The sequence below is a fragment of the Microcaecilia unicolor genome, chromosome 8 (genome assembly GCF_901765095.1).
Source record: "Microcaecilia unicolor chromosome 8, aMicUni1.1, whole genome shotgun sequence".
In the NCBI taxonomy this organism is placed as follows: Eukaryota; Metazoa; Chordata; class Amphibia; order Gymnophiona; family Siphonopidae; genus Microcaecilia; species Microcaecilia unicolor.
Window position 1 is genome coordinate 34,318,753 of NC_044038.1, and position 25,933 is coordinate 34,344,685.

The following is a 25,933-nucleotide window of genomic DNA, read 5'->3' on the forward strand; positions in this document are numbered from 1 at the left end:
GGGCAGTCGCACATGGGTTTGCGCTCCCAGGGGCCCCGTTGAAGCCTTAGCATCTACCTCCTGCTCCCTGCTATTGCCGTCTCCTCTCCTGTTTAGAAAGCTGCATGGGAGTGGGGGGAATGCACGGCGATCTAAGCTTTGCCTCTCCTCTCCCGAGCCACAGGGTGCCCTCCCGACACATACCTCAAGCCACCCTGGTGGTCTAGTAGATTCTTTGGAGCAGGAAAGATCCCCAGTCTTTCCTGCCTGCTGCCGCTGACCCTCTTGCTGCCGCATTGCTTTTTAAAAATGGCTGCCGAGTGACTGTATGGTGCTGTTGCGGAGTGCAACACAGCCACCTCCATGTGGCTATGGCAGATATAAAAATTAAGTAAGTGCATCCCACTGCTCCCAACTGTGGAGACCCAACTTGAAGCATGTAATTAAAATGGAAAGGGCGGGTCAGCCAGGTCTCAACAGGAGTATAAGAAAAGTGTGAGACCGTACGGTATTAATGTGCTACATATTAGATTAAAAAAAAGCCTAATTGATAATAATCCAAGGCCCCCCTCTCCCTGGGCAAATATGCTTGAGACAGAGGCATATGGACTTGTTTTCCATTCCATAAATAAGAATTGAGTCTGGCAAGCGCCTTGTCCTGAAGTTTTGTAATAAGTATTGGTAACATTTGAGAAAAATACAATCAACAGAGTAGCAACACCTTGTTATATAAAGCCACTTTTCCTAAAAGTGAAAGGGGGAAAGTTCGCCAAGTGTTGAGTGTGGTTTTTGTAAGGTCAAACAAGGGCTGAAAATTAATAGCATACAATGTAGAAAGGTTGCAAGGTAGCAGCATCCCCATCAGCCCATTGTAAGGGAAAGTCACCCTCCCACCTGGCCTGCACCTCTGGCTGCAGAGGTAGAACTGTGGACTTGTGCAGATTGAATTTAAACCTCAAATAGTAAGAAAACTCCATTGAGCCAAGTAGGCCCTGCAAAGAGTCCCAGGGATGGGGCAATACCAACAGCAGATCATCAACAAAAGCTAAAACCTTCACTTCATGAGCCCCCATTTGCACCCCATACACGGAGGAACTTTTATACCAGGGAACTGTTTGTAATTTTATCAGCAAGGTTCAGAGCCTGACGTGTGCTGGTGTAAAGTTTAGCCGAGACTCAGAAGAGCTCCAAAGGTACGTCTTTAGATGCAACAAGTTCCAGTTGAAGCCCAGTAGGAGGGCACTAGCGGTGTCAGCATGATCAAGCCAACACAGTCCATAGTATAGTAAGAAGGTGTTATGGTACATTTAGAAGTCAGGAAAATTCGCACCTTCTGGGAGACTCGCCCTTTAAAACTTATGTAAAACAATCCTAGCCGGTTTACTTCTCCATAAGGAGAGAGCTATGGTTTGTTCACAAGTCTTATAAAAGACCAGTAAGAATAGGAAAGGTGACATACACAGAATATCATTTATTTGCAGGACCAATGCCATCTTGATGGAATCCCGATGACCCTACCAAAAATAATGTTTCATAAGCGAGGTATTGATGGCTTGAGAAATTATAGATTCTATGTGCCATTGCTCTTTGTTTCATATCCCCAAGATCACTCAAGTAGTTCCACTCCAAGATATTGATGCCACTATTAGCCCATTTAAAATCAAAAGCAAATATGTCAGTGTGAGTGCAACGTTCATTCAGTTGGCATTAACTCCGACATAGACCAGTTGATCTTATAGCCTTAAGACTGAGTAATCAAATGAACTGCTGCAGGGCGAATCTGTTCAACAGAAGATAGAAAAAGTAAAACATCATACTGAGGCCCACTTTCAATCATTTTTGTGAAGTCCAGTACCATCTGTGCAGTACCTTAAATTGAATTTTATGTTTTAATGAATAAGCTTTGCTTTGGCCTCTGTGTGACTTTTTTGATGGCTGGCAATAAAACTGTTCCAGTTTGTATTTGAAATGGTTTCTTTAAGATTTTCTTTCTGTTGACGCTTTAAGATGTGTAGAAGGAGTGAAGAATGCTCCTACTAATTATAAGCCTCAGAAATTAATTCAATCTTTGCTGGCATAGGGAATTTTATGATTTTGAGGCAGCCCTACCTCCCGCTTGCTTTGAATGGAGAGAAGGATTTCTTATGTAAAATATGTCCCCCTTCTAAGAGTATCAGGGGAGGTATTATCAGTAATCTGAAGGTGCATAGAAATAAGTAAAAAAAAAAACAAGAAAGTATTTCTTTACGTTCCGCCAGTGGTCTAGCTATATCATGACCTTACACAGCAGCTATGCTCTCAGAAAAGAAAGAAAAAAAAAAGGGGTGTTGAAAAGGAAAAAAAACTCTGTTCCTAGTTACAGTGCTGTAGAGCCATAAAATCAAACATGGAAAAAAAACCCCAAGGATGACAAAGAAAGCCTTCCGTGACCACATAGAAGGGATTCTCTGTAGCAATCCTGTGCCCTTGTGTTTTCTCGTTTACTATTGAGCACTGCAATTTTAGTACTCCAAGCAGTCAGAGCAAAGCATAGTTAGGAACAAAACCTAAAGATATATTTAATAAGAGTTATTATAGCAAATATCAAACAGTTATTCTGAGTTGGCTCTGGATGTCAAAATGAATTAAAAAGTTAAATTGTGTCAATAAGTCTCTGCCTAGTAAATTTACGGAATTCTTATCCAGAGAAATGAATTTTAACAAACCCATTTTGGTAACATGTTCATGGGATAACTTTAATTCTTTTTAGTGATTTCATAGGAGCATTGGCCAAAACTAAAGTGTACTAGACACGAGATGTGCCTTGCTTGTGTTATTCATTAGAATCAATTAATGCTTTTAAAGTGGGCGGATCCAAAGATCTGTGCACTGGCCAACAAAAATAAGTTTGTGTTTGGTTCCATTTATGCAATTTAGTACGAGTCTTAGTAAAATCTGTATTTTCTAATGGAAAGCATTTAATTACTAACTCACAAGACATATGACCATTTTACACTTAATGCTGTGAAAAATAAAGGTTCTACTTACCACTGTCCTTGCCACACGCACCTGGGCATCTCGTCCACTGCTGGAATTAGTGGTGTAGCCGATCCTCTATATTGACGTGCTAATGTGGAAGCGCGTGACCACTCCTGTGGAAACGATCGCCGGCCGGCCTATCCAGTACTCCCTGGATTCAGTCACTTTTCGTCTTGCCGAGTCGGTTCAGGCGTCCCTGAGTCGATGACTCCTTCTGGAGTGCTCCCGGTATTTCACTTGTTTCACTTGCTTAAAACCCCTAGTCTGCGTGCAAAAGTCAGACCTAGGACCTAGCAGTAATAACACTGAAAATGATCCACTTTTTATTTTCTTTTTACTACTAGTAAATAAGGCCCGTTTCTGACACAAATGAAACGGGTGCTAGCAAGGTTTTCCTGGGAGTGTGTGTGTTTGAGAGAGAGTGTGTGTGAGAGTGACTGTGTGAGAGAGAGAGTGAATGTGCGAGTGTGTGTGTGTGACAGAGAGAGAGTGAGGGTGCGAGTGTGTGTATGTGAGATAGAGAATGTGTGCGAGTGTGTATGTGAGACAGTGACTGTGAGAGAGAGTGTGTTTTACACAGATACAGTGTGTGTGAGACAGAGTGTGAGAGAGTATGTGTGCAATACACAGACTCTCTGTGAGTCTGAGAGTGTAGTAGAGCGAGTGTGTGAGACCGAGAGTGTGTGTGTGATACCGACTGTGTGACACATATAGAGTGTATGTGATACAATGAGAGTCATAGTGTGAGAGATTGTAAGACACTGACCGTGAGAGAGTGTGTGTGTGACAGAGATACCTCCCCCCTCCCTGTGTGGTGTCAGGACCTCCTCCCCCCCCCCCCCCGCGGTCTCAGGACTCCCTGCCTCTCCCCCCCTCTGCGTGGTTGGCAGCACCGTGCGAGTGTGTGTGTGTGACAGAGTGTGAGATTGTGTGCGAGTATGTGTGAGAGAGAAGAGAGTGTGTGTGATTGTCCTCTCTCCCCTGCCTCCCTCCAGTCACCCAGCGATTCTCTTCTCTCCCCTGGCCCCCCCCTCCAGCCAGCCAGTGATTGTCATCTCCCCTGCTCCCCCTCCATCAACCTAGCTATTCCCTTGGCCCGCCCTCCAGTCACCCGGCGATTCCGCTCTCTCCCCTGCCCCCCCTTCAGTGACCCAGCGATTCAGCTGTCTCCCCTGCCCCCCCTGCATCCACCCAGCGAATCTGCTCTCTTCCCTGTCCCCCCTGCAGCCACCCAGCGATTCTGCTCTGCTCCCCTGCCCCCCTGCAGCCACCCAGCGATTCTGCTGGCTCCCCTGCCCCCCTGCAGCCACCCAGCGATTATGCTCTGCTCCCCTGCCCCCCCTGCAGCCACCCAGCGATTGTGCTCTCTCTCCTGCCCCCCTGCAGCCATCCAGTGATTCTGCTGTGCTACCCTGCCCCCCCTGCAGCCACCCAGCGATTCTGGTCTCTCCCCTGCCCCCCCCCCCCCCCCCCCCCCCCCGTGCAGCCACCCAGCGTTCCAAACTTTAAGCAGCTCCCATGTGCTGAAGCTGACTCCGTGGTTTCTTTGAAGGTTTTGTGTTGGTAACGTTGTGTTACCCTCCTTTGATGTCATGACGTTTTGACGCGAGGGCGGGGCCCGCCCTCAACGTCATCACATTTAGACACAAGGGCGAGGCAGACACTCATGGGCAAACAGCGATCTACACAACTACACGGTACTTCCGGCTTCTGGCTTCATTAGAACGTTGGAGGTGCGTTTTATATAGAGAACTTGTTTTGTACTTTTTATGATCTGTATTATTTTGTTTTTCCTCTTTTTTTTGTTTAATTTTTTGTCACTGTGCCCTGACCCAAAATCTGTGTCAATCGGAGGGTCCGTGTGCAACTCGTAACGGACGATCCCTCCTATCCACGTCAGGGACACCAATGTAATTAAGAGATTTAGGTCTTTTTACCACCATCCCAATAACCATACGTATAAAAGATTGGAATGATAAAAGACCAGGTCACATGTATAAGAAAAGCAATTTATTAACTTACCAATAGAGCATACAGAATTAAAATAATTTTTCTCATAGGAATACAGTTCTGCTTATACAAAAGTATTGGCTGAGACTGTCTCAAACATTTACTAATCACGCTGCTACTTCAATACTGATTCTACACAAAGCCTTTTCATGAAACATTACTTCATTCTTTTCACTCATCATCTTTCTCTCTTATGTTGTACAGCCATAAACTCCCTGCTACATTTCTATTATCTCATGTTCTGGTCCCTGAACTCCTATTCACATACCATTCTAGCTACAGTGATGTCTGTTAGTTTGGTCGGCCTTCTCCTTTAAACAACATCCCTTAATCCATAACCGTGCTACCATTTCTTCACCTTCTAAGAGTATCAGGGGAGGTGTTGTCCAGTGTATTCAGTATTAAAACCTCTATAGGGAGGGACTTTTTGTCTATATCTTAGAAATGTTCTGTCCTACTACAAAGCTGGGCAGATCTTAAGGAGTATTTTTCTAGACTTTGATGAAGTAGGCTCTTAACCAAGGCGATCTGTGTTCAAAGGAAATGAAAATCTCCCTCCCATAGTTGTCCACATGTAAGATAAAAGTCAATTACAGAAAATACCATCTGCATAATCTACCTAGGTAGCAAAAACTGTCTAAAACACATCAGATTGAAGATCTAATTAATTTGCATACTGTTGGTTATCCTTCTTCACAGTAGCATCACAATTGTGTTGTTTGTTTAAATTCACACATCTGATGTGCAGAATAATGTGACCCTGTTTGGGAAGCTCTATGTTAAGCCAACTAAGCACAATTGTGGGTGGGAAAAGGGAAGAGGATAAAACAAAATAAAACCATACCCCAGAGCTTAACAATAATATTAATTTCAGTTTAATATAAATCCCATAAACAACATTTAATAGCCTGTATTAAAAATTTAATCCAGAATAAAACCCAGCATGGCCATGTTTCAGCTTACGCCAGTATAAGGAAGAGAAACTCTTGCAGGTCTGTTTTATAGATTAATCAGTTGTTTTTTTTAGCATTAAAAAGATTGTGCATGTACAACACAGAGAGGATATGTAATGTCTCAATAGTATATAGCAACCAGAGCCACACACTGGATTTTACTTAGCTAGCTTACTAGGATCCAGGAACAAAGCAACAATGAGGCAGGAGGCATAGAGAGATGCAGGCAATGTTATGTGACAGTGGAATTGGGATGAGAGTGGCTGGTTTAGCTTAGTCAACTAGGGGAGGGAAAGCAGAGTAGTGTTAGGCTGAGGAAATTCAGATGCTGGTACTTTACAGCCAGGTATATAGAATGCTTGCTGCAAGTCAGTCAATACAGTGCCTGGAAAATTTGCTGGTGAGAAAATGGCATCACCATCTGAAAAGTATACAAGCAGAGGTCCTGACATTTGTGCTATTGCTGCAGCCAGCTAAAGTGAAAAAACCCCCCAGTAACTTTATTGACTCAACCACACTCATTGGTGTGGGCCACCTCCTTACTCATCCCACAAGCACAGAATTGAGATAGCAAGAGTTTCATAATCCAGGTAGCCCTTCAAGAAGGTTACATACAGATTAATTTACTTGTCATTTTGCTGCTCTTTATTTTCAGGTAACTTTATAATCATAATTGTGACAGAAATCCATTTTCTGTTAAAGGCTTTTTTTTGTAAATTAAGATGAAAACTATTGACTAATTTCTAACATGAAAATACATAGTCTAATACTACAGATGCTTGCCGATTATAATCCTCTTCATCTGAACACATCCTTTTAACCAGGGACGTAGCCAGACACCCAATTTTGTGTGGGCCTGGGCCCAAGATGGGTAGGAAGAAGAACCCCACCCTGTCCCACAAGTGATTTGGTCTCTCCCTGTCTTGCCTGCGTGCCATATGGTCTTTAAAGCATCCCCACTCTCCCACATACCTTTTAAATAGTAGATTTTCACCAACGAGCAGCACCTAATACACACTCTCATGTTGGCCCCACAGCCTTCCCTCTGATGCAAATCCCTGTTTCTGCACAGGCAGGAATACATTAGAGGGAAAGCTGTGGGGCTGGTGAAAGCAGTTTGTATCAGTTGTTCGCTACAGGCGAAGATCTGCTATTTACAAGGTATGCAGGAGGGACAGTTGTTAGGTATGGTGCTACTGGGTGGGTCTGAGCCCATAGTGGGTGGGCCTGGGCCCATCCGGGCCCACCCTTGGCTACGCCACTGCTTTTAACAGTGGCCCATCGGGATCCCATCTCTTAAATTTTTAGGGTGAAAGCTTCGATAATGAAGAAGGGAATTACGATCTGTCTCCTTTCTAAACAGTGTGGTGCTAAATTTGCCACCACTTAAAGTAATCGAAATATCCAAAAAAGTTAATACAATCAGCAGCTATAGTTTCCTCAAACTTGATATTTTCATCACATTGATTCAGATAACCAATAAAAGCTTTTAAACCACTCTCATCCCCCGACCACACAAAAAAAATTATCATCAATAAAGCGTCTCCATATGGGAATGTTAGCAACATATCTAGATTTAAACACAAAAGTTGCTTCAAACCAAATTTTGTGTCGGGCTGGACAATCTTCTGGAAGGAAAGGATGTTTGACTCTAGACTAGTTGATAATCGAGAAGTTTGGGAAGATATCCTTGGTTAAAAAAACTGGGACTGTGTGATGGGTAGAACCGGATGTGGGTTCACCTGGAGGACTGGTGATTCATTAAGAAGAAAAACTTTCATCACGGACTGATTCCTAAACCCTGGATGAGGTTTTTAAATTTGCTATAGATGTGGGTAATGAATGAATGAATGTGGGAATATGTTCTAGATGGTCATGATAGCTTTGTTGTGTTTTTGTATAGAAAAGGGTTTTGAAAAGAAGAGTAAATAAGATTTGTTTAGAAATAAATAATTGCATATGATAATCCAATGGTATGATTCATGAAAGTATTTTCCTGTGATTTATATGATACCTAATGCTTAGACATTATCAATATGTTTCAAAGGATGATTTTTTTTTAACCACCAGATGCTACTCTCCAAGTATTGCTATGCTTCTCTACCACAAGAATGTTGTAAACAGTAACAAACTACACATTCAGTCAGATGACGTTTAATGTGAACAAGTGCAAAGTGATGCATGTGGGAAAGAGGAACTCGAACTATAGCTATGTAATGCAAGGTTCCACATTAGAAGTTACTGGCCAAGAAAGGGATCTTGGCGTCGTTGTTGATGATATATTGAAACCTCTGCTCAGTGTGCTGCGGCGGTTTAAGAAAGCAAATAGAATGTTAGGTATTATTAGGAAAGGAATGGAAAACAAAAGTGAGGATGTTAGAATGCCTTTGTATCGGTCCGTGGTTTGACCGCATCTCGAATACTGTGTTCAATTCTGGTCGCCGCATCTCAAAAAAGATATAGTGGAATTAGAAAAGGTACAGAGAAGGGCAACGAATATGATAAAGGGGATGGGACAACTTTACTATGAGGCAAGGCTGAAGCGCCTAGGGCTCTTCAGCTTGGAGAAAAGACGGCTGAGGGGGAGATATGATAGAGGTCTATAAAATAATGAGTGGAGTGGAATACTAGGACTAGCGGGCATTCGATGAAGCTACAAAACAGTAAATTTAATACGAATTGGAGAAAATGTTTCTTCACTCAACGTGTAATTAAACTCTGGAATTCTTTGCCAGAGAATGTGGTAAAGGTCTGGACAGATTCCTAAAGGAAAAGTTCATAGACCATTATTAAATTGACTTGGGGAAAATCCAGTGCTATTTCTGGGATAAGCAGTATAAAATGTATTTAACTTTTTCAGGATCTTGCCAGGTATTTGTGACCTGGATTGGCCACTGTTGGAAACAGGATGCTGGGCTCGATGGATCTTATGCACTTATGTATGTACTTGTTAGGTTTCACTTGTACATGGCAACTATGAAGAAAGCCATACAGTTTTCTAGTCTTCACAGTAAAGTGTACAACAAAGAAAATTAAATGCACATCTAAATCACTAAAAACCAGCTCACGAGAGATATAAGTGGGGAAAGCATGCAGAGCAAGCCTCATGGAAGTATTTCTAGTTCACCTACTTATATGTACCTGTGTTCTGTGTGTATGTCTGTGCCTATGTTTTGTTTTTATAAGTATTCATAAGGGTTTATAAGTGTGTGTGTGCAGGCCATTTTTATGGAACTCAATTTCTCTGGGTCCCTGGTCCAATTCAAACTCTATCTTTTCAGTCCTTTTCCCCCACACCAAATTTGGTTCTGTTTCCATTGCATCCTTGTTATTCACTCCTAGTCTTCAAGGGCTGCCAACTGGTCAGATTTACAGGATATCCCTAATGAATATGTAGGGATAGGGATGAACGGCGCCATTTTTGTGCAGACTTCTGTGGAGTACTAAACCTGTGAAATGTGCCGATAAATTTGAAGAGTTGAACTCCAAAAGTTGAACCCCTGATGATGCCAGAGAGGTGAAACGCATCGATTGCGTAGGGTGCAACAGCAGCGATTTGGAAAGGAGTAACTTGGAAACAAGTCAGATATATATTTAAGCTACAATAGTAGCATAGTGAGTCTATAAGGATATAGCTCACGTGAACATTTATATATTTCAAGACTGGAGCTGGGAATAGAACATCAGTGTGGAGTACAAGGAATTCACATTGTTGGATACAGTGAAAGGATCATAACAGGATATCCAGATTTAAACATCATTAACGAAGGAACTGGAAGACTGGGTTAAGAGTGTGCACTGAAGAATTCAGACACTAAGTTTATAATCAATGTATAAAGAGATAATAAGGATTTGTATCAGATATAACTGTATCTGATTGTGAGAACTACGGTCTTGAAGTTTTATGGTAATGTAGAAACAGGAGTATGGTATGTGTGGTATGTATGAATGAGGTATGATGTGGAAAGTAGGATATGCTACAAATTTATATGAATTTATTGGATATATAAAAATAAATGAAGTTTTTGTAAAAATCTTTTTATAGTGGTTACGTAGATGGTAGATATGAGAATATAAGGGTAACCCCTAAAAATAAGGAGAGCTCAGATAGTGGAAACTATATAATGAATATGTATGAGAGAGATTTACATTCCTGCTACCTCTACTGTTTCATTATAGATATCTTGAACACCTGGCCTGTTGGCAGCCCTGAGGACTGGGCGTTAATGTCACTGCACTACATTTTTGGAGAGTTATTTCATCCCCAGACAGACATCCTGAACCCCCTTAAGTATAATTTCTTTCCAACAATGTTAGAATGGAAAGAAAAGAAGGGGGGGGGGAACCCTGACTAGTTCCTAAAGAAGTAATAGAGGAACTTCAACTGGTAAATCAGATTTCCAAAGGAATGCAATTGCACAACTTGTAATTTAGAAAATTTCAGTTCTAAGTCAAAGGGCAGTTTCAGACTCAGCAGCTTCTGTAACCTACTCAGTAAGTTACAGGCTGAAGTTGGAAAGTAGGTCAGCAAACGTAGCATGTTACTCTTTTATGTAATATTGAAAAGTTAGGAAATTGCTTTAGGAAATCCTACAAGAGTAAAAGTTCCTGTTCCAGCAATTGATATTTGGCAATAATGCCAGTACGGTAACTTCACCTGAGTAAAATGTCATTGTGATACTGTGATGTGATATTATATCTGAATATCAGATTTTTTTTAATGAAATTGCATTCTGATCTTTACCATAGTTTTCCTTAAGAAATGCTGTAACTATGTCAATGTTGATGAAATATATTTTTTAAAGGGATTTTTTTAAAATAAGTGCTGTACACATCAACAGAATTCACTTGGAGTAATATTCTTTACAAAAAATTTCTGTATTAGACCTCCTTTAAAATATGTTTAACACACAATCATGCTAGTTAAAACTTGGCTTTTGTGACATCCCTGCAGAAATTTCTTTCCTGAAATAACACTTGGAGATGCTCCATATTCTCATATTTTATTTCATTGCTAAGCATTGGCATATATATTTTTTCTCTTTAAATACAGCATCATACATTTTTCATTTGTACAATGTGAACGTTCATTTATTCTTCATATTGATCAATCTTTCCATCACCTCTTTCCCATTACCAGATTACTTTATCTTGAAAGCAAGTCATGCTATATGTTGCAGAAATCAATGAGTAACTTGTATTCTAATCCCATCTTATTTTTGGAAAACTGTGAACCTGTCTTAGTTTGTCAATCAGCATGTGTCTAATAATGATTGAGTGTATCAGGAGCTTGTTAGTTTCTTTCTCATGCAAATTTATAATGTCAACTGATAATGATAGTTCTTGTGACGTTTTCATCAGGTCACATTAGACAGTGAGATTTATTTTAGCAATTAGACTGAAGGCTGTATGTGTGTGTCTTATTTAGGCAACCAACTGAAAAGTTTCAAGATCTCATTGTAGTTCCCTGGAGTGCCTAACTGCAATTAGAAAACATGTTTTTCAATAAAAATGATTGTAAGTATTTTTTTCAGTTAGAAAATATATAGCAGAGATATCAAAGGTGAGCCATTCCAAAGAGTTAGTCTGAAGACCAGAGAGTGAGATTTTTCAAATGGGTATGGGTGTGAGTCATGCATTTGATATACTGCTTTTCTGTGGTACAAGTGGTTTACTTATTATGGGCCCCTTTTACCAAGCTGCTATAAATGGGGCCCTGCGGTAGCGTTGGCACATGGATTTACTGTGTGCCAAGGCCCCTTTACTACAGCAGGTGAAAGGCAAAAAAAAAAAAAAAAAAGTAAATGGCTGTGAGGTAAGTTGAGTCTTTGTGCATCTGTCTATACTGCCTTAGAAGCTGACCGAATTTTGGTTTCAGATTTGGCACTGAAACCGGCCCAATGTTTGGGTTTTGGCCAAAAGTGCAAATGAATGTTCAGCTGAAACCAAAACTCTTCCCCCCCTTAGGCCGCCTGACCACTCATTGGTTCTACCCAGGCCTACCTTAAGAAGTCATGATGGTCTGGTGGCCTCTTCAAAGGCAGGAACAAAGCTCATTTGTTTCTGCCCTATACCGCTGCTCAGTTCAAATGGCTGCTGAGACTTCCCGCAGCAGCCTTGTGAGACTGCCACTAGAGGTCTGGCAGCCATTTTCAGATTGCTCCTGTTGTTGTCCATTCCAATCTCTAGTCACTCCTTCTTATGCCGGTTCCAATCTCAAAATGGCTGCTGGGACCTCCCACGGCACTCTTGGCAGCCATTTTGACTGAGCAGTGGCATAGGGCAGGAATGAGTGGGCGTCGTTCCTGCCCCTGAAGGAGGCCAGGGCTTCTTAAGATAGGCCTGGAAAGGGTGGGGAAGGCCTACAGGTGGTTGGTGGGGGGCAGTTCTCTGTCAGGAGGGCAGCAGCAGCCCAGAAGAACCCGTCTTCTGCTGGGAAGGGGGGCAGGGGCAGTCGGGATTGGTGTGACTGTTTTGGCTTCAGTTCCAGCCAAAACGAGCAGGAAATTTCAGCCACAGATTTGGTTTTGATTGAAACCAAAACCACCATTTTTGATCACCCTCTTTTCTGCCTTCTGTTCCTCAATTACTAAACGGACTTGGAAAAAAATCCAAAATCCCAGGAATAACATGTATAGAATGTTTGTACGTTTGGGAAGCTTGCCAGGTGCCCTTGGCCTGGATTGGCCGCTGTCGTGGACAAGATGCTGGGCTCGATGGACCCTTGGTCTTTTCCCAGTATGGCATTACTTATGTACTAACTAAATATGATGGTTCTTTCGCTATTAATGTGTAACTACGTTTATTGTTAGTTGAGCTGTTATTGTGTAGTTATTTTTACTTTATGGAGTTTTATGTTGCTATGATATTTGTCATAATATGAAATTAAGAATGACAAATGTAACATTTTGATAACATTATCCTGGTTATGATAAAGTGAGTTTGGTGCTACAAAAAACAAATAAATTGCAAGTACAATTTGCATCTAAACAGATCTGAGGCATTTCAGACCATAACATGCATTTCTTTTATTGACACCACAGGGTTTATTGCCGGTGGTTCAGAGGCACAAATTAAGTAAATACATTTGTCTTTTGTTTCCTGATGGTGTATTACTTGCAACTGTGATACTAACAACCAGTTAGGAGACTTTTAACATTGCCACTGTGTTTGACAAATATTTTGTACAGACTCTAATATAAATGCTAATAATATCATTGTAGAACCATTATTACAGCAGCACCAGCCAATCTGCATCCAGATTTAACAGCACTAAGAGACAATAGAATTCCTTCCTTTAGTTGGGGCATCTAACTATGGGTAACCAGCAGAGGTAGACTGGTGCAAAAAATAGGGGTGGGGTGTGGAAGGAGGAGTGTCTTTCCTATAGTTATTAATATTTGCTTCTTTCCCTTCTCCTCTCCAAACCGCCAGCCCTGCTGCTCCTGTACCTGGCACTATGTTAGCTAAAGCCTTTTGCACAGTGGACTTCTGACTCACCTAGTTGGCCCAGTTGTCCACGTTCTAATGAATTTTATTGCTTAGTTTTATGCTTTTCTTTTCAGGAATTAATTTGTTAAAAAAACTGTGATGCAAACTTTTATCTGTTTGTAAAAATTAAAATTCAATAAATAATTAAAAAAAAACTGTGATGAATATTAACAATAAAATTCTGCATGCTCACCAAGAGCTATATTTTGTGTATGCATGTACATATACAAACATATAATTGCATATACCTGAGAACAGGAACTGGGGATTACTGTAGGAGCCTATTTCCTAAAGACACATATAGGACTAGATTCAGTAAATGGTACTAAAAAAAAACAGCACAAAAAAAAAATCTTCACAGAGCACTATTCTATAAACGGTGCTTCAAGTTGCACGCTGATTATAGAATAGTGCTTGGAGCCTATATCTGTGCCAAGTTTTGAGCACAAGGATTTACATCAGCTGAAACCTGGTGTAAATCCTGGCATGTAATTTAGGTGCGGATCCTCAGAATACTGCATGCATCTTTAGTGAACGCCCCTGACCCTCCCCTCTCATTGCATGCTATAAGACTTGCATGCGGATCTTTATAGAAAAGCACCTAGCAAGATGCATGCGCAAATCCAAATTATTGCCAGTTAACACCACTAATTGTTAGTGCCCAGTTATTGGCTAATTGGCTCGTTAGTTGCACATGCATCTCAGGATAGCATGCAGTTTTGTGCATGGAAATTTGCACACCATTTATAGAATCTGGGGGATATTGCCTTCATAAAATACATTGCATTGTAAAAGTCTTCACATCCTTGAACATTTGTCACATTCTGCTGCCTATTAAATACAATTTAAAATTAATTAAAGTAGGAATTGGTTTCACTGATCTATGCAACATATCCTACACTTTCAACATGAAAGAGCAATTATAGAAATATTAAGTCTTGATTACTTAAGTCCTTTATGCCCTGCTGTGCAAAATCTAAACTAATTGTTAATAAAAATTGTACAGTTATGTACTATGCCATTTACGTATATCCTTACTACATAGCAAGCAGAGTTGGCCCTTTTTGCCACATTTACATGAGCAGTTATACACCTGCCCGTCATGATTCTTCATAAAATACTAGCACAAGTCCAGCAGAAATTGAGTGTGGACACTACACGTACTCAAGAGCAGGTATAAATGTCAGCATATACTTTATATCTAATAATGCCCTTAGTAAGGGGACACTTATTAACACCAGAGAATGTTCTATTAAACTGAATTAATCACTCTCTAGAGTTTCAATTGTAATTATGCCAAATATCCAACTTTATTATGCCATAATTTAAATACAATACATGCCTTAACTCCACTCATTCAACATCATTCATACTCCCTACTTAATCATATGTCATTTCACTTAATTTTACTTATCACACCTTGTGCTTCATGGGACCATTCTTGCAGAATTTCAATAATTTCAATTCTCATTCCCATAGTCAACATAAAGTGATTTCAACCATTGTTCTTTTAATCACGATGTTCTCAAAGTTCACTAGCTCATCAGCTCCTTGAACTCAAAAAATCTTTCAAAACAGCACCTGAAAACTGCCCTTTATGTGCTATTTAAACACTGCAATGATCTCTTGCTGACATATATCCATATCTCCGGTAACCATTCATCACTATAAAACTGATGATGAAAACATTCCGCTTTCAACTGATGATCACACAATTCTTGTCCTCACGAAAACCACAAGAGTAAATATCCACTCCCGAGAAAAGTAATTTTAGTCTGTCATCTCAGCAATCCTCTTCCGTATATTGTTTCAAAGCCTTAAATAGCTTTATTTGCTCCCCAATACAGAACCGTGATTCAATTTCTTAATCAGGAGGAACAACATATCCTTCAACAAATCAAGACATGAATTAAGCAATATTTTAACATATTTTTACAAATATAATTTCAAACTCTTCATAACTAACATATTAAAACTTGTACTGCTTACCGAGAGAAACTGTGTCCAAATCCTGCCCCCTAAACTCCGGTACAATGGCCGGTTCACTCCCATCAGCTTTGATGGGAATTTTATAGGCAGAGTCACCACCCCCTAATTAGGATCTATTGACCGCCAGCCTTTTGCAATTACCACTCCACCTCCAAATTTAATCCATGGGGAACCACTGTGCGCCATGAAAAAATTAGCCTTTGTTCTTGTATTCTCAACGCTTCACTAATGTCACCACCTTGCCTCAAAATCAAATGTACCAAGGCTGTAAATTGCAGTTCCTCTATTGAATGTTTTGCTTCTTGCCAGTGGGCCACTAGTGGGGCTTCTACATGCCCCTTTTGTATACAGCTTAAATGCTAAATGCTCAGCAACACGCTGTTTCAGCTTTCTACCGGTTTGCCCGATGTAATATAATTGGCACGGACATATTATACAATACACCCCCCCCCCCCCATGTGTCACGTGGTGGTGATCTGTTTGAAAAAGAATGTTTTTGTTGTACCAGGGACCAATACATAGTTCGTAAGTGAATAAGCGGAGTACACACAATTACCACAGGGGGAATGATTCCCATTATGCTGATCACCATAAGTCCGCTTCAAAATCTCCCCCAAGTTTGCACCAAGCTTATATGCAACCCTTGGATGTTCCTAGAACTTCCCAATGTTTGTGAATTGTTTTAGTAATCGCTGTAGCCTGAATAAAATAGGGTATGACACACACCGTGGGGTTAGCACCCACCTTATTTCTAGATAAAAAAATTCCTAATGAAAGCTGATGGGAGTGAACCAGTCATTGTACCGGAGTTTAGGAGGCAGGATTTGGACACAGTTTCCCCCGGTTAGCAGCCCAAGTTTTAAGATGATAATTATGAAGAGTTTGAAATTATATTTGTAAAAATATGTTAAAATATTGCTTAATACATGCCTTGATTTGTTGAAGGATATGTTGTTCCTCCTGATGAAGAAATTGAACTATGGTTCCGTATTGGGGAGCAAATAAAGCTATTTAAGGTTTTGGAACAACATGCGGAAGAGGATTGCTGAGATGACAGAATAAAATTACTTTTCTCGGGAGTGGATATTTAGTCTTGTGGTTTTCGTGAGGACAAGAATTGTGTGATCATCAGTTGAAAGCGGAGTGTTTTCATCATTGGTTTTATAGTGATGAATGGTTACCGGAGATATGGATATATGTCAGCAAGAGATCATTGCAGTGTTTAAATAGCACATAAAGGGCAGTTTTCACATGCTGTTTTGAAAGATTTTTTGAGTTCAAGGAGCTGATGAGCTAGTGAACTTTGAGAACATCGTGATTAAAAGAACAATGGTTGAAATCACTTTATGTTGACTATGGGAATGAGAATTGAAATTATTGAAATTCTGCAAGAATGGTCCCATGAAGCACAAGGTGTGATAAGTAAAATTAAGTGAAATGACATATGATTAAGTAGGGAGTATGAATAACGTTGAATGAGTGGGGTTAAGGCATGTATTGTATTTAAATTATGATATAATAAAGTTGGATATTTGCATTATAATTGCAACTCTAGAGAGTGAGTAATACTGCATATACTTTATACATATATTTTATAAAATATGCACGGCAATTGCACCCCCTCCTTTGCTGTGGCCAGCTCCACCCCTGAGCATGCCTACTATACTTTTTGGTGCGATCTAATTTTGTAGGAGCTCATTTACACAGAAAAATGGCTTATAAAATTACCCTCTGATGTTGACAGTACTGGGTTATTTACATATCAAAGTAGTTATTAATGAGGAATATCACACAGAGAAAATGTGTTAGACGAGTCATAGAATATTTTTACAAATAACTGAAAGCTCTGTTGTACTCTTGCTTTAGGAAGTGGAACAAAGAAGAGTTTGTTTTAGTTCTCTGTATGAAAAAAGATGTAAAATCTCCATGTGAAGCTGGTGCATGTATATCCTTACCTAAAAGAAAAAAATATATTCATTATTATTTAGTAGCTGCTTTGCCAGCTGTTCTTTAGACACTTAGGGGGTCTTTTACTAAAGATTAGCTTGAGGTATCTGCAGTAGGGCACATAGGAATAAAATGGGCCCTGCTGCAGATAACTTGAGCTAATCTTTAGTAAAAGACCCCCATTAGGGAGCAATTCTACCACTGTGTACCACAAATCTGGCAGCAAAATGCAACACATTGAGTACTAATTCTATAAGGGCATCTGGGCAGCCAGATTCTGTTGTACGATAATAGCGTAAGTCAGCATCTGTGTCCTACATTTAGGCACACCCACTTACACTGTGATAATAGCAGATGTAACTGGGTGTGCACTTTAGTGTAAAACTTATAGTATTGTGTAAGTGATGTGTATAAATATTGGGCTCACCCATGCTTCTCCCCTGTGGACACCACCTTGCATATATGCACTAAGCAAATTGTGCACTAAAATTATAGAATACCACTTAGCACCAACTAGCACTTATGCATGTAACGATTACAGTCATGAGTATAAGTGCTAGTATTGTATACCTTACATGTGTACTTGGCATGTAAATGTAGGTGCCAAGTTATAAAATGAGGGGTTATTTTATACTACTAATACTACTTATCACTTCTATAGCGCTACAAGGCATATGCAGCGTGTCTGGTCTGAGAGAGGTTCTGCATGAGTGGTGGTACAGTCAGGGGGAGGTGTCTGAGTTGGGTCTCCACAGAAGGTGTGTGGTAGGTGCAGTGGACAGGAGGTGTCCGAGGTTTGCAGGAAGGGTGTGGAGGGGATATATGGGTCTGCAGGCATAGGGATGCAGTGGAGAGAGGTGCCCTAAGGTAGGCCTGCAGTGGAGGGGAGATTTCTCAAGTCTGCAGGGAGTTGTTAAGGGATGTCATGGAGGTTCATAGAATATTCCTAGCTTCTTCTCCCTTCCCATGGGGCATATATAATGTTTGTAAAGTTTAGAAGGGAGTGAGTACAGCACACATTGCTGTTACTTCTAGCTGTACTACGGGGTTTAAATGTAGACTAATTTTACTCTTTCAATAAACTGTTTGGTGACATGGATCTGATTGAATGTAATTTTAAGAGAGTATTGATTCATATCACTCTGTCCTGTTTTACAAATTTCATACAACCTAAGTAAATGTTTGATCAAAGTCAGTATGGAGATATGTAAATGGTTATGTGAACCTTCTGTAATTTAAAAGACTGCTGTGTTACTACCCATGTGATGCAGCAGTTAAAGGAATTTTAGTGTGTTTTTTGACGTGATATTCATCAACCAGCTCATAAATTTGACATATATATATATATATATATATATATATATATATATATTAACTAGAAACACTGATTTTGGATTTTGTCCCTCCCCCATGTTATAACTGAAAACATCTTGGGACTTAGGCCTTAATACTTATCTATAGCAGCCTAAATACTTCTTGTAACCTAAACTGTTATTCATTTAAAAGCTAAACATAAATGGCTATACCTAGAGCAACAATACAGTAGCATTAAATCTGAAATGTTCTCTTTGGCACATAGTGTTCTCTGTCAGTAGCTGAATACTGAAATGTGAACTGTATTACAGTGGCCTGCAGTGGCAGAATATCAGTGGAATCGCAAGCTGTTGGATATCATTAAGTGTTTACTGGAGTATTCTGGCATTTTTTTTCTGCTCTGGGCTTCTATCCAGATCTGTTACTGTTAGCATTGTGTTTGATTGGGGACACTCAGAGCTTTACCATAAGAGCTTATAATAAGTTACTCCCAGTTTATTGCATGTGTACTCATGCAGTAAAATGTTGCCCTTTACTGAGTGGTTTCGTAGAAGGAAATATGAATGTCTTTGGTGTACCTCTTATGAGAAACTTGAACTATGAATAAGTGTGTACTTTCATTGGTTTACAAGATTCAGATATATCGTGGTAATGAAAGGAACAGCAATAAACCAGCAAATAATTAGAAGATAGCTTCATCAGAAGAGTAAAGCCCTAGGTAAATGTGAGAATATCTCAAGCCTCACCAGTAGAAGAACCATTCAAGAAAGGAGGATGGCCAAGCCCAAGAAATCAGCAGAAGTGGGGTAAAATATCCAGTGTACCTGAATGTAACTCACCTTGAGCTACTACCGAAAAAGGTGTGAGCAAAATCTAAATAAATAAAAGAGCAATGTAGGCATGACATAGCAAACATCTGACTGTCCTGATTTGGAGGACAAACAACAGTCTCCCTGGCACTCAGGGGCGTAGCCAGACACCCAATTTTGGGTGGGCCTGGGTCCAAGATAGGTGGGCAGAACTCCACCCTGTCCCACCAGTGATTTGGTCTCTCCCTCTCTCGCCTGCATGCGATATGGTCTCTCAAACATCCCCCCTTCCCTGCATACCTTTTAAATAGCAGATTTTCACCGCAGCGAACAGCAACTAATACGCACTGCTCATGTTGGCTCCACAGCCTTTTCTCTGATGCAACTTCCTGTTTCCACATAGGCAGGAATACATCAAAGAGAAGGCTGTGGGGCTGGTATAAACAGTATGTGTCAGTCTATTTACAAGGTATGCAGGAGGGACAGTTGTTGGGAGTTTTCGGCTGCTGGGGCTGGGGGATCCCTGCCAGCCACATCATAGGTGTGCTGCTACTGGGTGGGCCTCAGCTCAAAATGGGTGGGCCTGGGCCCATCCAGGCCCACCCTTGGCTACGCCACTGCTGGCACTATATAAATTACTCCTTGGAGTCCCGCAGTGAAAGTGTATCCTCCAGACAAGCCTATGCTTTAAGAACAAATGGAGCCAGAGAAAGATCAGCAACACATGAAGGGTGATATAGACTCTCAGTCTTGCTGACATGAACATTGAGGAAATAGAATTGAGTTTTATTGTGGTTGTGCCTGTGCAGCATAGTGAGTGGCTTTTAACATAGTAATGTGTAATTGCTACGAAGGGTGGTGTGCTACTTAAACATAGTTCCTTGGTGCTGAGCTCAGTGGCGTTCCTAGGGGGGGCGGTGGGTGCGGTCCGCCCCGGGTGCAAGCCGCTGAGGGGGTGCGGCGCGCCTGTCCGCTACGTTCGTTCTGTGCTCCCTGGGGCAGAGGGAGCATGGAAACGAATGAAGCGGACAGGCGCGCGGCACCCCTCCCCAGCGGCGTGCACCCGGGGGGGGGGGTCCTTCACCGGGGGGGGGGGGGTGTCCTTTCGCCAGGGGGAGGGTTGCGCTGCACCAGGGGGCAGGGCGCATCGGTGATCCGCCCCGGGTGTCAGCCCCCCTAGGAACGCCACTGGCTGAGCTGAAGCTGAAAAGAGGGGACTTATGCAGACAGAATAAAAGATTTGCTGTTCTGTTTTTCTTAACCAGCAGTAGAATTGTAGTTTTCTTTGCTGTTACGCACTAAAGTTAGACAAAAAACAAAGTGGAAATAAAGAAGGCAAATTGTTGTCAACTAAAATGCTAATAATTTCGTGTGACCCTTAAAAATTGGTGTAGAAGGACATTTTTGTACTGCAGTTATTGAAGTAGCTTGGAGGCATACTGAATGGTTCCAAGTCTGAGTTCTGTGCTAAGAGAGAAAAGGACATTTAGAGTGACGGTATCCATACCGGGAATTTGACTACCCTTAAACTGAACTGGATGCAACTTTAATTAGAGATTTCAGATATTTTTCCAAAATCCAAGGATTTGCTGATCCATTGCAAGAGGAATGAACCCCACAACACTAATAATGGGAAAACCAGCTTCCAGAAGTGTGTCCGGTGGCCATGGTTGGCATTTAAGTAAATATTCTGGCTGCCACTGTTAAAAGTTACACCAGTAATACAGTGCAATACCAATGAACTGAGCATGCAAACATGAAGACATGCACTAATTGTGAGAAGTATGACTATTTTGAGTATATAATATTCTTGTACTCTTGCTCGTTTATAGTTTATACCCTGGTCAGATTCTGTATTTATCGTTAGAAAGAGAAATGTATGAATGTAAGTTTAAGGCATAGCCTAGATTTTTTTGTATTCTGATTTATTTTATTAGGGCAACATAAGACCTCCAGATATGTGCTTAATCCTTCAACACTATTTAGAAGGGATCTCTGCACTTTTGAAAACTCATGTACAGCACCACTGACTAACTTCCATGTTTGGTCAATAAAAGCTGTACTAAACAGCAAAAAATAATGTTTTCTCCAAAGGCAATAAGGTTATTTTAACAATGCATTATAAGGGGGGTAGTAATATTATATGGATGTGCCTACTTTAAACTTGAAAGTAGATACCATTTTTATGAAGAAAAGTAGACACCTACTTTTCTTTATGAAATATTACTGTATGTAGTATAACCCACCATTAACTGTTGGGGCACTCCTTACATTTCCCTAAAGAGTTAATGCAAAGATAATACACTGTAGTTGCATGTTAATTGCACTGCAGATAATGCAGATGAATTAGCACCACCTGTTCAGGTGGCATTAAAGGACGCATTATGTTCTGCTTCAGTAGTAATGTGCATAATTACTACCCTTTCCCTGCCCATTCTCCACCCCATTCTCGTCAGTTTGTAGGAATTAGTGCACTGTAAGATGCTTATTTTCGAAGCATATGGATGTCCCAAAATGCTCCAAAATGGACATCTATATGCTTGAAACATCAAAATCCCAATTTTGCAAAGACAGAAAAGTGATGTCCAACACTGCAGTAGTCCAGATAGGAAGGGGGCATGTTGTGGGTGAGACTAGGAGGGGGGATCATAATCAAGACATCCAACAGCGATTACCAAATGGGAAAAAACATCCAAGTCTGAAAAGAAGGATGTCTTAAGTTAGATCTGTTTTAATTACAGCCAGGTTACAAAACATTGCTTTGATTGAGCAGCTGACCACTAGAGGGATTAAGGCATGACACCTCCTTAATCCCCCAGTAGTTGCTGTATCCCTCCCTCTGTCCCTTCACAGTCTACATTGCTAACCAATAGGGTGCCCCTCTGCTCAGGATGGATGTCTATGTGGTCATTTGCAAAGAATGCTGTCATACTGATTTCCGTGTCCCTTGTTTCTCACCATTCATAATTTGGACATTTCAGTTTGTGAAATGGATGTTCATGCTGGAGATCCAGCATACCGGTTCTTCATATTACGTATTTTAAAACAGGAAATCTGGATGTATTTCTTGTTTGAAAATACCTGTGAGATGCACGTCTGTTTTGGATGTTATGTCCTGGATGTCGCTATTCTGACCTGGAGATCCTTTTGAAAATACCCAATTGTCAAGCCACTGTGTTAACCATTTGCTTGTGCTAATTCACTCATTCACTGTTTAACACAGCTTAGTAAGTGGGTCCCTTAGTTCTACAATTGAAGTTACTGTAAACAGAACTTAAATTGATTAAAATAATATGTAAATGAAATTTTATAGTTAATAACATTTGAATAGTACAGTTTTAGTTCGGCCTACTAAAAACATTACTTTTTGTACATTTCATGTGAAAGTGAGATGGTCACTCTTCTTTCTGATTCCTGTGAAATTGGTATTTAGCTACTGCTTATGTAGAGTACCACTTTTTTTCACAAACGTTCAAATAAAGCAGAAACAAAAATGCAATTACGTACTAAACATGACACAGCTCTGTTCACTGCTGGCACCAGAATATAAGGAACCAAAGGTCCCTTTATTGTTTACTGGATTGGCTGCCAAGTAGCCACTCACTCTATAATGATGAATAATCTCATGTTATACTGTGATTTTATTCCAGGAAGTAAATTTGTGTAGATGAAAAAAGTAAAGGCACCTTGACTACCTTTTTTTCAAAGAGGACATAGATAATGTTTCTTACAATAAATATAAAGTTGGTAATACCAGACTGCCCTATGATTAAATTGATAAAATTAATTGCTGGTAGATGTGCATACGTAAAAGAAAAAAATAATTGTTCTAACAAGAGAAAAGCCAAAATGTAGCATTTCATATTGATACCCTCCCCCTCCCCCCCCCCCCCCCCCCCCCCCCCCCCCCCGTTTTATCTATTGCATGTGCAGGGCAATTCTAGGTGCCTACTTTCCTTTATAGAATGCTAACTTAACAGGACTATATATGCACATATGCAGTTAGGTGCAAATGCTTAAACCCCTAGATTCAGGAGTATTAGTAGTAGTAATGTAGTATTCTATAAATTTATGCGTGTGTGAATCCTGCCCATGTGAAAGCTCACATAAAAATATGTGCTATGGACGATATATTGGTAAAATAGCATGTAGTTGGATTTCTGGTATTTACATGCGTATGTGCACACACACACACACACACACATGTATATGCCAGTATTCTGGTCCTTTATGCATGAATTAGCTATTGTCTTCTTTTTAGATTCCCAGTTCATTTATGGAAAGAAAGGAAATTGCTTTTAATTTTCAGTAAACAGTACAGGTAACATGCCAGCACCCCAGGCGCACCTAGATTTGTTCCAGAATGAAACTTGAGCTATGCTTTTGCTGCATCTGTATCAACTTTAATGCTGTACCATCTAAATGCCTTTAAATATCTGTTTGTTGTTTTACTTTTAATCTTATTGGTAGATCCCTTTGGAACTCTTTTACTAATAGTTTTGGGCTTAACATGCTTTAACACAGGATTTTAACATGCAGCAAACCCAACACTAACGCAGGTCATGCGTTAATGTTACCATTAGTGAGTGGTACCTGCTACCCACCAGTGCCCAAACACTACTAAATATTTAAAACATACTAACTTCCAAAAGACTGCCATCACACACCCAATATGAATATAGAAGTCCAACCCACAACACAGCAATGACATCTATCCCAAATATATAACCATATCATTGTATTCAGTGATTGAAAAAAACGAGTTAGCTCTATTCTAGAAATCTCGCCTAACGTTAGGCATGGTTTATAGAATATGCATAGCAGCTGTCCCGTGACTAAAATTTAGGTGCAGGCATTTATAACAACTAAAGCCTGGTGTAGATGCCCACATATTTAGGCATGGATCAGGCATATTCTGTAACAGTGCATGTAAATTTTCAGAATGCCCATGGCCATGCCCCTTTAGAGATCTGTGTGGTCCAATTTACATGCATCACTTTATAGAATACACTTAGCGAGTTATACTCATAAATCCTAATTAATCCCTATTAGTACCGATAATTGCGTGATAACATGCAATTATTGGTGCTGATTTTATTTTTTATTTTTTTAATTTTTGTTACATTTGTATCCCGCACTTTCCCACTCATAGCAGGTTCAATGCGGCTTACATATTATATACAGGTACTTATTTGTACCTGGGGCAATGGAGGGCTAAGTGACTTGCGCAAAGTCACAAGGAGCTGCCTCTGCCTGCAGTGGGAATTGAACCCAGTTTGTTAACCAATTAAGTTCTGCGTGCAAATCGGCTATATGTGCTGATATGCACATGGAACTTTAGTTGCCATTTATAGAATCTGGAGGATAATGACTACTAATCCCTGCCGAGCCCCTATATTGTCAAGTGTTGTCTTGTGGGTGTTGAAAATAATTTTGGCCTAGTAACTTGCTCACTGTTTCCTTTTCATTCAAGATTGTGGAGTTTTACTATTCTCTTCAGTCTGTACTAATGTACAAGATAAGTCGTAGCTATTTTGCAAAATATGAAGTTGTATCAGTGAAAGTTATTCATGTACTGTTGTGAAACCTATAGTACTGCATGCAAACTCATTTTTCCACTAACCAATGATAATTCATTGTCTGTAGAGGAAGAAAATATTGCTGGAGATGGCTGGTTATATGGAGTACAAGAAGGCTTTAGTATGAGATATTGATTTTACACAGTAGCTAAAGATCTACATTAGTAAGAAAGACAGGAGATAACAGTAGCTGGGATTGTTGCTCTGATATTTAATTCATTATCTTAGATTGTAAATGTTTATCTGGGCTTCTTTTCCTTTCTCTTTTCAGGATGCTAAATTTGTAGAAGAAAGACGGAAACAACTGCAGAATTACTTAAGAAATGTTATGAACAAAATCTTTCAGACTGTGCCAGAGTTCACATCTAACCCCCAAAAAGAGACCCTTATTCACCTGATGCCCTTCTTTATGTAAGTGCCAAATGTTCTTACTCAAATGAAAGTGTCTAACTTTTTTCTTTCCAGTTCATTGCTAGATTCAATGCTGGCTTTCATGCCTTTGATGAAACAGCAGTGTTTATTAAATAAAGCCCATTTAAGCTATGAACTATTTTGTTTACTACATTAAGCTTTTGCTTCGTAGCACATTCTTACCCTAAATCATTATTGATTTTACCAAAGATTTGATCTTTAGTTCATCTTGCTAGCCCATGAGCCTTACAGTATGTGGTCATGTCTATTATCATAAATCAAGATGAAGTCAACTTGTTGGATTTTCTGAACTGGATTTTGCTTCCTCCATCAGGCCTTGTCTGGAGATACTATAGAGACAGCATTCATAGCCCCTGGCTGGAGAGAATCTCCACCACTTCACAGAAAATCTGTACCGAATATTCAGATTTGA

The 25,933-nt window shown here is 40.2% G+C and overlaps 1 protein-coding gene across 1 annotated transcript in view; it reads left to right on the forward strand.

Moving 5' to 3' along the window:
• SNX29 (sorting nexin 29) overlaps window positions 1-25,933 on the forward strand; it is a 463,865-nt gene that overhangs the window by 376,918 nt on the left and 61,014 nt on the right. Inside the window, 1 exon segment of the mRNA XM_030211952.1 lies at window positions 25,361-25,500. Coding sequence (XP_030067812.1) covers window positions 25,361-25,500 — 140 coding nt within the window.